General features: G+C 53.5%; 3 protein-coding genes and 1 non-coding gene across 4 annotated transcripts; 3 read left to right on the top strand and 1 right to left on the bottom strand.

The window, feature by feature from the left end:
- Positions 1-1,657: 1,657 nt before the first annotated feature.
- Positions 1,658-4,183, top strand: J4E93_003575 (uncharacterized protein; the record flags this gene model as incomplete). The annotated part of the gene is given in 2 exon segments (XM_049341509.1): positions 1,658-1,662; positions 1,681-4,183. 2 exon segments carry the CDS (start codon positions 1,658-1,660, stop codon positions 4,181-4,183), a joined length of 2,508 nt encoding a protein of 835 aa, XP_049201014.1.
- A 3,281-nt stretch (positions 4,184-7,464) lies between these two features.
- Positions 7,465-7,550, top strand: J4E93_003574. Its single transcript has one exon. It is a non-coding gene; the product is annotated as a tRNA-Tyr (tRNA).
- A 184-nt stretch (positions 7,551-7,734) lies between these two features.
- J4E93_003573 (uncharacterized protein) lies at positions 7,735-8,697 on the top strand (the record flags this gene model as incomplete). Its single annotated transcript, XM_049341508.1, has 1 exon — positions 7,735-8,697. The coding sequence occupies one exon, from the start codon at positions 7,735-7,737 to the stop codon at positions 8,695-8,697; it is 963 nt and encodes a 320-aa protein (XP_049201013.1).
- A 1,779-nt stretch (positions 8,698-10,476) lies between these two features.
- Positions 10,477-12,918, bottom strand: J4E93_003572 (uncharacterized protein; the record flags this gene model as incomplete). The annotated part of the gene is made up of 1 exon (XM_049341507.1): positions 10,477-12,918. The coding sequence occupies one exon, from the start codon at positions 12,916-12,918 to the stop codon at positions 10,477-10,479; it is 2,442 nt and encodes an 813-aa protein (XP_049201012.1).
- Positions 12,919-13,120: the final 202 nt, after the last annotated feature.

Here is a 13,120-nt window from a genome sequence, read left to right as displayed (position 1 = left end):
GGCCCTGGGCACGGCCAGCGCTACTGCAAGGTACACCTGCGCCCACGCCGCATCCTCCCCAGGTCAGCCTCATTTCCTTTTCCTGTCTGTTTCCTCGCTCCAGCCCTGCGAAATCTCGCGCCGCAATAAGATTCGCACTATTCCCACTATGCATGCCACCCTTGTGCACCTGAGGGCATCTTCGCTCGATAATCGATAGGTGCATGCACCTCGCCGTCTGCGTCACACCTGAGACGACCTCACCACTATGCAAAACGCCCCGAGTTGTGTCGCTCTACATAACGCACTCCCCGGGTACTTCTGCCGCAGTGCCAGCGCTGCTTTTTCGCGCCCTCACCACATGTTCTCAGATTCGTGTTTGGCGGGAAGGGGCCATGGGTTCCGCAATAAGGAATATCGAGCTTGCGAACCCCATCCAATATCTCCGAGTATTGACTGTCGGCGATCATTCATGCCGACGTGTCGTAGATCGTGCAGGCCTCGACTCCAGTCACGACGCGGTGCAATCAAATCTCCACGTTGGGCCAGCACGCCAGCAAGCTTCAGCGACGGCCTTGGGCACAGTGGCCCAAGGCTGCCGCTGAAACAGCGTGGCTGCATGTCGACAATCTTCATCGTCGTCGGCGCCTGATGAGATCCCGCTGCGTCCGGGCAACACACCTTCGCCGCAGCTGGCGTCGAGTCTATTATGTAGCTTGCGAGCACTGTCAAAAGACGTTGTGCCGACACTTCACCGGCTAGCCAGGTCAAACACGCCAATTTTGGCCAGGCGAGCGCTAGCGTGCGGCGCCATCGCATCCCTCCCAACTTTCTTCTGAATATGACCGTAAAGGGGCCTTCCTGCAGCCCCTGCGTCCTCGCATCACACACGACGGAACCTGGGAACAGCTCCCCCTGTACGCTACCATGATTAGGGAGCATTCATCTGCGGCAACTAACGCTTGCCACTTTTCCTCTCCACGACTCAACTCAACGTTGACAAGTCGTTTCAGTCCCGTCTGCTTTCCTCTGCTTCCGTCATATCTGCAGCTCGTTCTGCTTCTCTAGGGGCTCATGTCCTGTCCTCTCGTTTGATCTCTCCCTCTCCTAGTATTATAGTCCTGCCACCTATACCACGCTCCTTCAACCCCCAACCTGGCAATCTCCACACTCTCTACCGGCGCACTGATCTCGCCATACTGCAGCCCTACACTATTACTCCCACGACAAACTACTTTCTACTGACTCCATACTTTGACTCGGTCCGACGGTTTGCTTACGCTGAATGCAAGCCTACCCTGTCAGGGTCTCGAGGAACGCTTGGATTGCCCGTGCAACCAATTTGCACGACCTGGATTGCCCGCCCACATCTACCGTTTGAGCCAACGTTGCTCTGGTATCGACCGTACTTCGCCGGCTTCAAAAGCCAAGGTCGCCCACCATGTCCGCTCTGTCTGGCCAAATCTATGCTGCTTCGTCCAATCCTGCCGGCAACATGCGGAACAAGACTCACAACTCGTCGATGTCGTCTCGATGGCGCTTCAATCGATCCACCGCGACTCTGCAGGAAACGGCACGGTCACCATCAGCCGCATCACAAACGCCGTCGATAGCGCCTCCAAAGAAACAGGCCCCGTTGCCAGCACCTCCTAAGAAAGTGGAACGCGTAGCCTCCAAGATGTCGTTGTTCAGCCTTTTCAGTAAACCCAAAGTAGAGAAGGCTCGTGGGCACACCGAAGTTGGCCTCGCGGTACCAATGCGACCGCAGACGCCACCCAAACCCACCCCACCGATCTCCATACCGAAGTCTTCTCTCCGACAGAACCCTTCTCCGCCCGCCCAGCAGACGATTCGCGCACGCTCAAGCCAAATCTTCCGACCCGTTTCGATGCGACCAGCTGTACTACACCACGAGTTCGGCAACTGGGATCCACCTCCGCTGTTCCAGGCTTTCCCGCAATCTTTGAAGCACGCCACCGTACAGGCGTGTGTATTCGCACCGGAACTCCTGATGAGGACACAAAGTCAGAGACGACAGGCTGAATCGCTACGCGAGAAGTTGGACATCCAGCGCGACTTGTCTACCATCGCAGAGAACGGCGCAGAGACTAAGAAACTAGAGAAGAACCACAAGCGCCTCATGTCAAACTCGGTGCTGAACCCACAGCCTCCGGAGCTTGTCAACAAGATCTACATTCTGGTCACGGCCGGCTTTGTGCTACAGTATGCCGGCGATGGCGCGTTCGATCGCTTGCCTGAAAAGGTGCTCAAACTCGGCAAGGAATCAGCGGCTTTTGCGTGCGATCTTATACCTGGCAAGCACTGGGTGCTACAGATATCCAGCCACGCAAGCGACGACGGAACATTCGAATCAGGACCAAAGAACTCTCTTCTCGCTCGGTTGCGAACACAAAATGCCACTATGCGCAAGACGGCCACAAGCTTTCTCCTCGTCCTCGAGAGTGCGGAAGAGATGGACGAATGGATGACCAGTGTGCGCAAGGAGATCGACAACCTCGGCGGCATGAAGGCAAAAGATGACTACGCGCGAGCGTCCTCTTCTATGGATGACTCCGCTGGCAAGAACTCCTCAGAAACGACTAGTCACCGGTACAGGGTCAACCGCGACCCAAATGCCGTCAGCAGGATCGTGTCCACAGAGCCGCAGCTTTCAACGTCACCGAAAATCGTGGCTTCTGAATGGGACGCCAGTGAAAAGGACCAGACCAAGATCAGCATCGACTCTTCTAGTGGACAGTCGGCTCGGTATAACAACAACAATAACAGCCGCGTCTCGATCGAAATGTCATCCGTTGCTTCGACGCCTGTCTCTCAGCATCAAGTACAGCTTGACCAACTTCGCGGACGGTCACGATACTCGTTCATGTCGACAGCAACGTCAGCTTCAGGCGCAGGCACCCGCAACACATCACGGGAGTCGTCCCCAGCACCACACTCCCCTCTCAAAGACGAGTTCACCACTGGAGAGAGTGAGCCCATGCGAAGTGCCATGTCGCTGCGGTCATTCCACATGAACCCCAGTAACTCTATGTCGTCTCGCCGCAGGTCAATGCAGCCCTTGCCAATCACCAACGAGCACTTGATTCAGACCGCGACTGTGCCCTCTACCATCAAGCGACACTCTTTGTACAGCCCGGCCTCTCCGACGGTGCCAGAACTAGGGAGGCCGTTCGTCGCGGGCCCGGTCGTGCCAGTAAAGGAGGAGGTAGCTCCAAGCACGGTCGACAACGCGCCAGCCCGCTCGTCTCCCTCTCAGCCCAAGATCGATACTTCCGTTCAGGCCGCTAGCGATGACGTTGTACCCACTCGTGAGGATAGCCCAGTACGGTTCAACGCGCACATCTACAGCGCTACACCTCGACGGGATACCATTTCACCTCCTCCCAAAGACCCTGCTCCTCTACCCCCGCCACCCGCCCAGCATCAGTCAATGATGGGCCCAGCACCAATGTATGCTTCTACTGCCAGTACTGGTGATAGCAAGACTCGTCGCCGGATCTCGCCAAAGCCCTTCTTACGCCCATTTCCAGTTCGTCCTCAAGCACAGCATGGCGACTCGTCCACGATCCTGCCAAGGCGGCAGTCTTCTCTCACGCCTTCGCCAACACCTTCGCCACTGCCATCTGGTATGGTCATGAACCGATCGGTCACTGCCCCTGTAAGGCCGCCGTCGGCGGCTTCGAACATGACGCCCACCACCAACCCACACAGTCTGCATTCCGCGCAAGCATCGCAACAACTGCGCCGTCCTGCTTCGGTACAAGTACGCTCAGCCGACCACGCACCTTTCCTGTCAAACCGCCCAATCCGCGCCATCGCATCCACACCGTCCTTTGTTCCCGGCCGAAGAATGTCCAACGCACTTGCTCCATCATCAGACACCAGAACTCACAAGCCAACACCTAGTGTCGAAGCACTCCGACAGCAAGCTTTCGCGCAGCAAAAGACCATTACACCCCGACGAAGCCTTGCATCCATGGGCCTACCACCACCCGCCCCACCGCCAACCATGCCACTACCGACACTGCCGACTCCACCACGCAACCTAACTTCACCCACACCACCACCCAACATGCCGCTCCCTCCACCACCACCATCGAGCATGGGTCTCCCCGCTCCACCACCCACCATGCCACTGCCTCCCACACCACCCGAGGCCGCGTTACGTGCTTCGGCAGTCTAAAACAAATCTGTTACAAACCCGATATTGATATTGTCTATACCCGCTGGCGTTTGGATCACAAGCGACCAGGATGCGGTCGTTACGTCGTCATGTCTTTTCTTACGTCCCTGTTATGCCGACCGATACAAAATCTTGTTTTTGCTTGTCGCGCGATACCAGTCTGCTATTTACCGTCGTCGTTGCTATCAACACTTTCCTTGTCCTCTCAATGTTCGCTTCGTTGTGTATCTTTAAAATCTTACGCTTCATGTATTTTGCCCTTACACCACTCCTTCATCTTCTTCGATTCGTTTCCTTCGGGAAGGTGGGCTGTGCCCGTTTTAGTGCTTTGGGCCGCTTTTTTCTTTTCGTGGTAATGAATTAGGGCTTGGGTGGCTGCTCTCTTTTTGGTTTTCTATACCATCTTTGGATTGGGAGGATGTGGGATATAAGGGACACGAACACAGACTGGAAGTTCGTTCATCGGCGCTTTTTTTGCTTGGATGGGGAAAAGCGTTGGTGTGGTTTTATAGTATGGTTAAGACAGAATGATATATTCTACATACTACTATCGTTCCTCTTGCGTGCGTGATGAACGTGTTGAAACTGCTTGACATCAGTGCTGTGCAGGATGCCGAATAAGAGCATTGATCGAGACCTGTAGGACCTGCATCTTGTTCTTTAGAGCCCATTAACGAGAGCAAGTGCTGCATTGCGTTATAATACGACACCATGGCGGCCGTGGTGTATGCTACGCCTAGCAACAAATTACCCAACATTTGGCAAGAAACGTGCCCAAGTATCAATATACAACCTTTGATCCTGCTTCCTGAAAGCCGCAAAGGCTAGAACGAGCAAAACAAGGCGAGCTACAACATAGATCGAACCAGAAAACAACGTGAAAATCGAGGACAGCCTCTCCACCCATTTCTCAATGAACTCCCAGTCATTCTCAAGTCTCTCTGTCGTTCCGTTCAAGTTGTTGATAGTCTCCAGTATGAGCGACATAGTCGTGTCTGATATAGCTGATCTCTGGAGAGATGCTCCGTTGAAGTTGATCAAGCGGACGAAATTTGAATCATCTCGTGGGGCTTCGTCGAGCTTGTAAAGATATTTTGTGTTGCACAGTTGTTTCCAGCAGTAGTGGTTGTTTCTGCACCATGATATTGATGCTCGACCTTTACTCACGCCGGTTTGGAGTTCAAGTAGAGCCTCTATACAGGGAAGAAGGTAGAAGCCTGGCTAGGAAAGCGTTAGTCGTACGTTGGATCTCAGGCTTAAATAAAGAGGAGCTCATGTACTTACTCCGGGTTCGGGAGGCTCCGCAATAGAGAGGGTGTTAGCTATCCAGGAGAGCCTGACGTATCTCGAGTCTCTGCACTGTTCCGGCTCGGGGGTTATTTTGTGAGGCCTGTCAACAAGAGACTTCATGATAAACTCGGTAGTCGATACGGCCTCGTTGGCTTTCTTGCCCAGCACTTTGAATAGAACAGTTATAACAAGTAAGTTGGCGATGGGCAACGTCGACGAAAGCACACTTGCGACTTGCCAGAGAGTTCTCTCAGTCCGACTCGGGAAGTAATTCTGCCAGGCAGCACAATGGATGCCTCCGAAACACATTGTGGACAAGGCCAACGCGTACGTCAATGTGAAATATTGTGCAGATTGCGCCTGGGGTCTGAACATGTCGTTTGTAATGCGCCAGGATGTCGTCGCTCTATAATTCAATTTGGCCAACCTCGGCTGGGACGGACGAAGAGTGCGTTGGAAAAAGGATTCTCCGTGCAATGCCCCCAGCATGCAGTCGCCCTTTTTCGGCGTGACACCTTTCGGCAATTCGATCGGAACCTCAACATCTTTGGGTTTCGCCCAATTGGCAGCGTAGGTAGCTATGGCAATAGTCGCAAAAGCAACGGTGCAGACCTCCAGCAGACTAATTGGCAGGTTGTACATCTTTCGTGTAATGACAGAGACGACCAACCACAGAATTTGAAGCGTCGCAGCAGTCTTGAAGAGACTATCTACTTTTGACTTGTCGAAGATTTCTTCCTTGGTAAGATACTCATCGTCGAAAGGACTGTGCCCGTTCGGCACACAGCATTTGACCAAGGCGTGTGCTGTTACTGGGAAGTGCTCTACCTGGATACCTCGCATGGATATGTTGCCAATAGTTCCACCCATGTTCGCCAGATAACAGTGTGTCAAAGTCCATGTTCTGGAAGGGTTTGTGTTACTGGGTGCCAGGCGTTGGGTGTGCGCAGTGACTGGTAGAGGTCTGGACCACGAGAACTCATGGAATAGCCAATAGAGTAGTTGGCATCCGCGGTCGTACTCGACGTTCCACCCAAAGTTCACTTCTTGCTCTTTAAGTCCATGTAGGTCTTGAATCGCCATTTGTAGTTCGCAAACTGCTTTCGCAAACGCGAACTCCGGAAAGACAACGGTGATTCCCATCCATTTGGTCTTCCGCCAGAATCTCTTCCACTGACTATCGAGAGGGTCGGGAACGTTGAGATGGAGGATAGTCCATGTACATGCAAATACGGTGGTCAGACAGCTCCAAAGTATCGTCATAGTGCCGCGCTCGGCAGGACCGTTATGCCATCCAGTATAACTTGTAGTCTCGTTGGGTGCGATCTCAGCGCCATACGAGATTTCGATCAAAGAGATGAATGAAACGAGTGCGCAAATGATGCGCAGAGCTGGGAAGGATGCGGCCCCCATTTGCATGCGTCGTGAAAAGTAAACAGCTCCACGAGGAAGGAAGTGCTATGCACTACCACGAATACGAAGGTGTCAAGAAGTTTGACGCCAGTAAGCAAGAAAACATTGTAGGGCTATAGGCAGAAATTGTTCGTCATACTGCTGGGGTCCCGGCAGAACTGAAAGATCCATGGATCCCTCTTGGACGAACTCAGCCTCGTCATCCCTTGCTGGGATACCTACCTAGGTAGATAGACGGTGTTCACTATGGTAGTTTCGATAGTATACCGAACCGCGACGGTGTGCGATAAATGTATAGAAGCGCAACTCAGTAGCGAGTCGACTCTCTTTCGCGTTTCGAGATGTACCAGCGAAGCCGATGTTCTGTATCTAAGATGTGTGGGGAGGGACAGAGCGGCTTCCAATACCCCGCTTCATTACTAAAGGCTAACAGAGTTTGTCTTGCTTGCCGCCTCCACAGCTATGTACCCTTGCGAGATGAATCATACGTCGCTGTGAACTCCCCTGAAATGTAGCCTATATGTACATAATATTTTTCAATTTTGGCATAACCAAGCACGACTTCGATCTGAAGTATTCTCCCCGTAGCTCAGTTGGTTTAGAGCGTCTGACTGTAATATCTGCTGTTATCAGAAGGTCCCTTGTTCGACTCATGGTGGGGAGATCAGACATCTTTTTTTTGCTCCTTTGTGGGCATCTTCGCGTTGCGAGTTCTGCCACCTAGTGTCACGAAAGCCCGGCTTACGTCACTAGCTTGACTCGCAAACCTGGGCTTCAATACGGCACACCTCAGATTGCCAGAACGTGAAGCATCATGTGGCCCAAACGCCCTGGGCCATGCATTCGAAATGGCTTCAAAAGCCCCACGCCGAACTACCGCTCGCGAACTTTTTTGTCCCTCCTTGCCAGCTGAGGTGTGGATCAACGTCTTTCGCTATCACACCGACCTCGCGCACCTCTGGAATGTCGTGCGACGCGTCTCTCCCACACTCCGCGCATGCGTCGAGCATGCTTTCGGCGAGCACTTTCTCAAAGACATACACATAGACTTTCAGCTCGAGAAGTACAACCTGGGCGGGAAGAGCAAGAGGCCAGAGGTGTCCACGCGGCTCGCGCGACGCGGCAAAGGCAAAGACAAGCTCACAGCCTGGTTCAAAGATGAGCGACCAGACCCCGGCTCAGACAAAGCATCGGGGAAGAAGGAACGCGAGCACTACCACAAAGTAACGCGCCGCTGGGAAGAAAACGTCAAGAACTGGAAAGCCGAGATGCCCAACTACACAATCAGCATCGGCGACCTCGTAAACGACACCGAACTGCCCGACCTCAGCATCGACGTCGCAGCGCGCGAAATAAACTTCAACTGGAAGAACATGCTCCAACTCTTCTTCCGCGAACAAGAACGCCTCCGCATCCTCAAAGACGAATGGCACATCAAGACCGCCAAGAAGATCCAAGCCAACAACGCGCGCCTGAAAAAGAGCGAGAAGCTCATGCCCTCGGATTACCCGCCGCCGTGGTCGACCGCCGAAGCCGAGATAAGGAAGGATATCAGGCGAGCGAGGTTGAAGGAACATTATCGCGACGACGAGCAGATGGTGTGGGCGATCGACTCGTTGAAGCATTTTGAACAATACGGGGCGGCGGCTGGGAGTGCTAAGGCGCTTAAGCTTAACCCTGACCTGCCGGGTGCTGGGCTGGGTGAGAAGTGGTTTGGTAGTGTCAATCTGGTGCAGGAACTCTATCTCGATGAGTGGAGTTGTATGCATCGGATTGATACCAAGGTCGAACATATCCGGAATGGGACATGAGGGACGGCGATACAGTCTCCTTGTGAGGAGCATCGGTATATCGGGTTGGAACGAGCAACAGCTCGAACACCGTCATCTGAGGCAGCCGAAACTGGCGTCACTGTTACGATACGATTGAGGCACTCGCGAGTCCGCAGGATGTTCGGGGTGTTGTGACATGACTGACGCTATAGTTCTCAATGAATTTGGTCAAATACACGATACTTTCATTGAGAACTATCGCGTCCGTCATGTCACAACACCCCGGACATCCTGCGGATATCTACAAGTTCACGCATGCACCGGCATGGTATACTCGACAAAGATGCAATACTACGTTGGCACAGTGTCTTCGCGACTGAAGACTTCTCTACGCCCGATGTGAATGGCAAGTCCGCCGACTGTTCACACAGCTACTAGAGAGCCGCACCTAGAGGCCCGTACACATACGTGTTTCCACCCACAGTAGCCTTTGTAAACTTTTGGATATAAGCTTTAGAAGTGTCGAAAAAGGTTATCTAGATGATTTACTAAGCCTATAACCTCTTTCAACCTCAAAGCAAATCATCTAAAGAAGGTTCTTTTGATAATCACACGAGCAATTTTTTGACAGGCAAGCGTATTCGTGGTCTACGATTACTGTGACATGAGTTTTATATAACAGATTGAAATCGACAAACGCCAGCCATGGCGCCTTGCCGCTCCTCGACTGCGCCCAGCATTCCAAAATCCCAAAAATACAAGACCGCCACACACTTCAACGCCCACAGCTCAAGGGCACCGCCTTTACAAAGCCGTCACCTCGGAGACTCGCTACGATCTATAATCCGTCAGCAAACACTCGCACCGCATCCCAAGACCAAGCACATACATACCAATCCGCCCATTCTACTTCGCCTCAGCATCCGCATGCGCATCCGCGCCAACACTAGTCACAGAAACAGTAGGAACAACAGTAGCAGTAGCAGTAGCGCTACCCTTAGCCAGCAACGACGCCCTGATACTCTCCATGGCCTGTGCGCGCTTACAAAAAGGAGCGCCACAGTTAGGGTCCGGCGCACCGCCTTCTCCGGCCATGGTGAGGGAGGCGAGGGCGCCTAGGGTGATGAGGAAGGTGGTGGTGATGTGCATTGTTTTGCTTCGTGGGGCTGTGAAGTTCGAGGTAGTGATATGGGTTGGCTGTGAGGTCCGAGGTAGCGGGGATTGGGTAACTGTCTTAGGTTGGTCAGATGGAGTTGATTATAGGGGGTTGGATGTGTTGGGGTTATTCTGCAGGTGTAGAGTTGTGGAAGAGAGAAGAGGCCAGGGGAGGTTTTGTGCATATATATATAACGAGTGCGTGACGATGGGAAGGCGGATTTAGCTGCGTCATTGAGTGAGTTGCGGCCTGTGATGCGTACAGCACCCCATCTATTCGTAGCTATGGGCAGTCGCAGCTGCGGTGGAGGTTCGCTGCGTGGCAAATTGGAAGCATCTGCCCCACGAAGCCATGAACGTGATGTGCCGTGACGCATAACTTGCTCAGCTCCTTTTTGACTAGGTCTCATAGCTCACTATAACTCGCTGACATCGCAATGAAATGCAAAGAGGCATATGACGTGCTTTCGTTCGAGTGGGTGAGAAGGCATGACGAGTATGGGGGTCGGGCGCTTCGACAGGCTGGTCGGAGTGAGCGTTTGCTGCGAGTACGTAGCCCATCACGTTGACAGACTCGACAGTGAGAGACCGAAAGCTCTGATGATTACTGTTATGGCTATTGCTTACGTCGAATGCGACAAACAAAACGCATATGATGTACTACTAATGGATAAAGCTCTCCCAATCCATCTCTTTCGGCTCGTCGTCTGAATCCGGCGCGGGAACTCTAGTGTTGCGAGGCTCAATGGACCGCACAGGCTGGTCCATTTCTATGTCGGTGCTTACTTCGCTCGATCCTACGCTCGGGGTCGGTTTCTTATTGTCTTCAATAGACTGCGCCGGCCGTTGCGACTCCGAATCACTGCTATCACTCGAATCATCGCTTGATTCTGATGTAGGAACTTCCACCCTAGTATCGTCGATGGGGGGTTGAGGTAGACCGTGGTCTTGTGCATTGTCATCACTCGTATCATCGTCTTGGGAGCTCGATTCGCTTGGAGACCCAACGGGCTTTGAGCTTTGACCTTGTAACGCAGCATAGGCATGGGTGCCGCGGGTCTGTAGCTCGACCGTTTGCTGAATGGACGGCTTGCTCTGATGCCTCGGCTTTTGCGTTGGTGCGTCGGTCTCATCGTCGGAGCTAGACTCGGCAGTGTCTGAGCTGTGCCCTTGAAGGATGGGTGGCACATCAAGAGGCTTCTGGTTTGCAAGAAAGGCAGTTTCAGATGGTAGAGTGTCAAATTCCTCCCATTCGGTACGCCAGGGTGTCCAGGAGCGCCAACCGTCGGGAAATGTTGTAACCTTTTCGCCTTCTTCTGAATCTTCCTCATCGCTCTCTCCGCTGATGTTGACTTCTTCAAGTTTGACGGTTGGCTCAAGACCAAGCAAATCCCAAAGGGCGTGCTCCTCCCTTCGACTCGTCTCTCGATCGAACTCACCCAGGGTCAACTTGCGGGGTCCAGGCTTCTCAGGTACCATGTTGGGAGTTGGACTTGTGGGTTGATTCGCAACATCTCTCGACTGAGACGTGCTTCGGGAAGGAGGTTCGCTTTCTCCCACAAGTGATTCTTCATCTGAATCTGACAGGGCGAGTTGATCAAAGGGAAGTGGGGTTCCGCTCCGCTTGGCTCTTGCACCGAAATCGGGAGTCTCATTGCCAGATGTTTCTGCATCTGTCGTTTGAGGCTCAGGCTCCGCTGGGGCCATGATTTGCTCGACCTCATCCCAAGGCACCTCTCGTTTGGTATTGTTGCGTCGATAACGGGACCATTTGCCGTCGTATACTCTCAGCGCACATCGTCGGGCTACCCCCTTCCATCTTTCTTGACCATTCTGCTGCATACCCACGACATCGATGGCGGTCAGAACATCCCTCTTCTTTACTAGAGGAATACCGCCTTTCACACGGTGCCTTTGTGATCGGAGCCGTGAAGTAGCCTGTATGAGAGCGGTCTGAACGAGTCGCTTGGTGACGGAGACAACAAGTGTGTGCAAGTCGTTGAAGGCGGTCCGGTAGATGCTTGGTTCTCGAGCCAGCTCCGAGGTGTATTCGGACCAATGTGGCCAAGGGGATGGTATCGTAGGCGAGCGGTTCATGAAGACGGTCTTGGAGAGAGTGAGCATGACCTGTGGATCTAATAGGGTGGCTTCTGGTATATCCTCGAGGATGCCGCGCTTTCTCTTGGCCGGCTTCTTGTCAGACCGATCGCCTGCCTCTGGTTCGAGAGATTGTTCGGGATATATGCATTCACCCGTATTTCGTCGTACGCAGTTGGCGCATGGTGTTGCTCGATCGCACTTTTGCTTGAACTTTTTGCATGAGACACATGCTCTGTGATACGTCAGCATGCTGTTACTTAATTTGGTAGGCCTTGCATACCCTACGACGACTCTTCCACCTCTCCGTGACGGTTCTGGCTCGCTGGTAGGCGGTGATGTGGTCGCTCGGTCACGGCCAGTGTCGTGCGCGCTCTCGATCTTGTCAGCCACAGCAGGCGTGATCAGCCAGTAGTCGCCGAATTTTTCTCGCTCCTGGCTGGCCTCAAAGACCTCCTGCATCCACGCCAGGGCTTCACCCGCAAGATCCAGCTGCTCGTTGCACTCGTCGCCTACGTCGATGGCAGCAGGGACGTCGCGGAGTGTCACCTTGGCGTCACACTGTCTAGTGGCCGCATCGTGAAGCAATAGTAGCAGCTCCTGCGTCTCTGGTATGCTCTTGGTCCCAATCGCTCTTGCTATGCCAGCCACGTCGTCCCTTCCCAATCGCTCAAGAGCCGCGAAGAAAACAGCCTGTTCCCGTGCTGACCAATGCGAAGCGCCTATTTGTGTGTTGTAGTACTGGAAGCTTTCGGCATCCGTCTCAAAGCGCGCAGCAGCCCGACTCACGTCCTCGTTGAAGAGCACGCGGTAGGCGTCGTTGTACTTTCCCTCGAGGTAGTATTTGCGTACGCGGGCAGGATCGATCGACTCTAGACGACGTCGCTTGCGCGGTGTGTGCGACGTAGGCGACTGGCGGCGCGATGTTGGTCGTGTAGGCGGTCGTGGACTTTCATCGCTGGAATCTTCTGACGGTTCGGAATGCTTGTAGTCGGATGCGGAACTCATGGCGGATGTGAGAGAGCAGGCGCGACCTCAGTATCTCCGTGGAAGATATGCTGGGTCACGTCATGTGGTTGTGCGCGTATGGTGGCCATGGTGGGCGGTGATGGCAGCGTTGTCCCAAGGTTGGTGAAGAGCGCGGAAACATTTTGGTGGGGCCAGGCCTCGGCGTACCGCGTCTTGTGGCATGGACCTGCGTCATGCATCG

Source organism: Alternaria ventricosa (genome assembly GCF_023758065.1).
Source record: "Alternaria ventricosa strain BMP 2768 chromosome Unknown scaffold_5, whole genome shotgun sequence".
Lineage (NCBI taxonomy): Eukaryota > Fungi > Ascomycota > Dothideomycetes > Pleosporales > Pleosporaceae > Alternaria > Alternaria ventricosa.
This window is presented reverse-complemented; position numbering and strand designations above follow the sequence as displayed.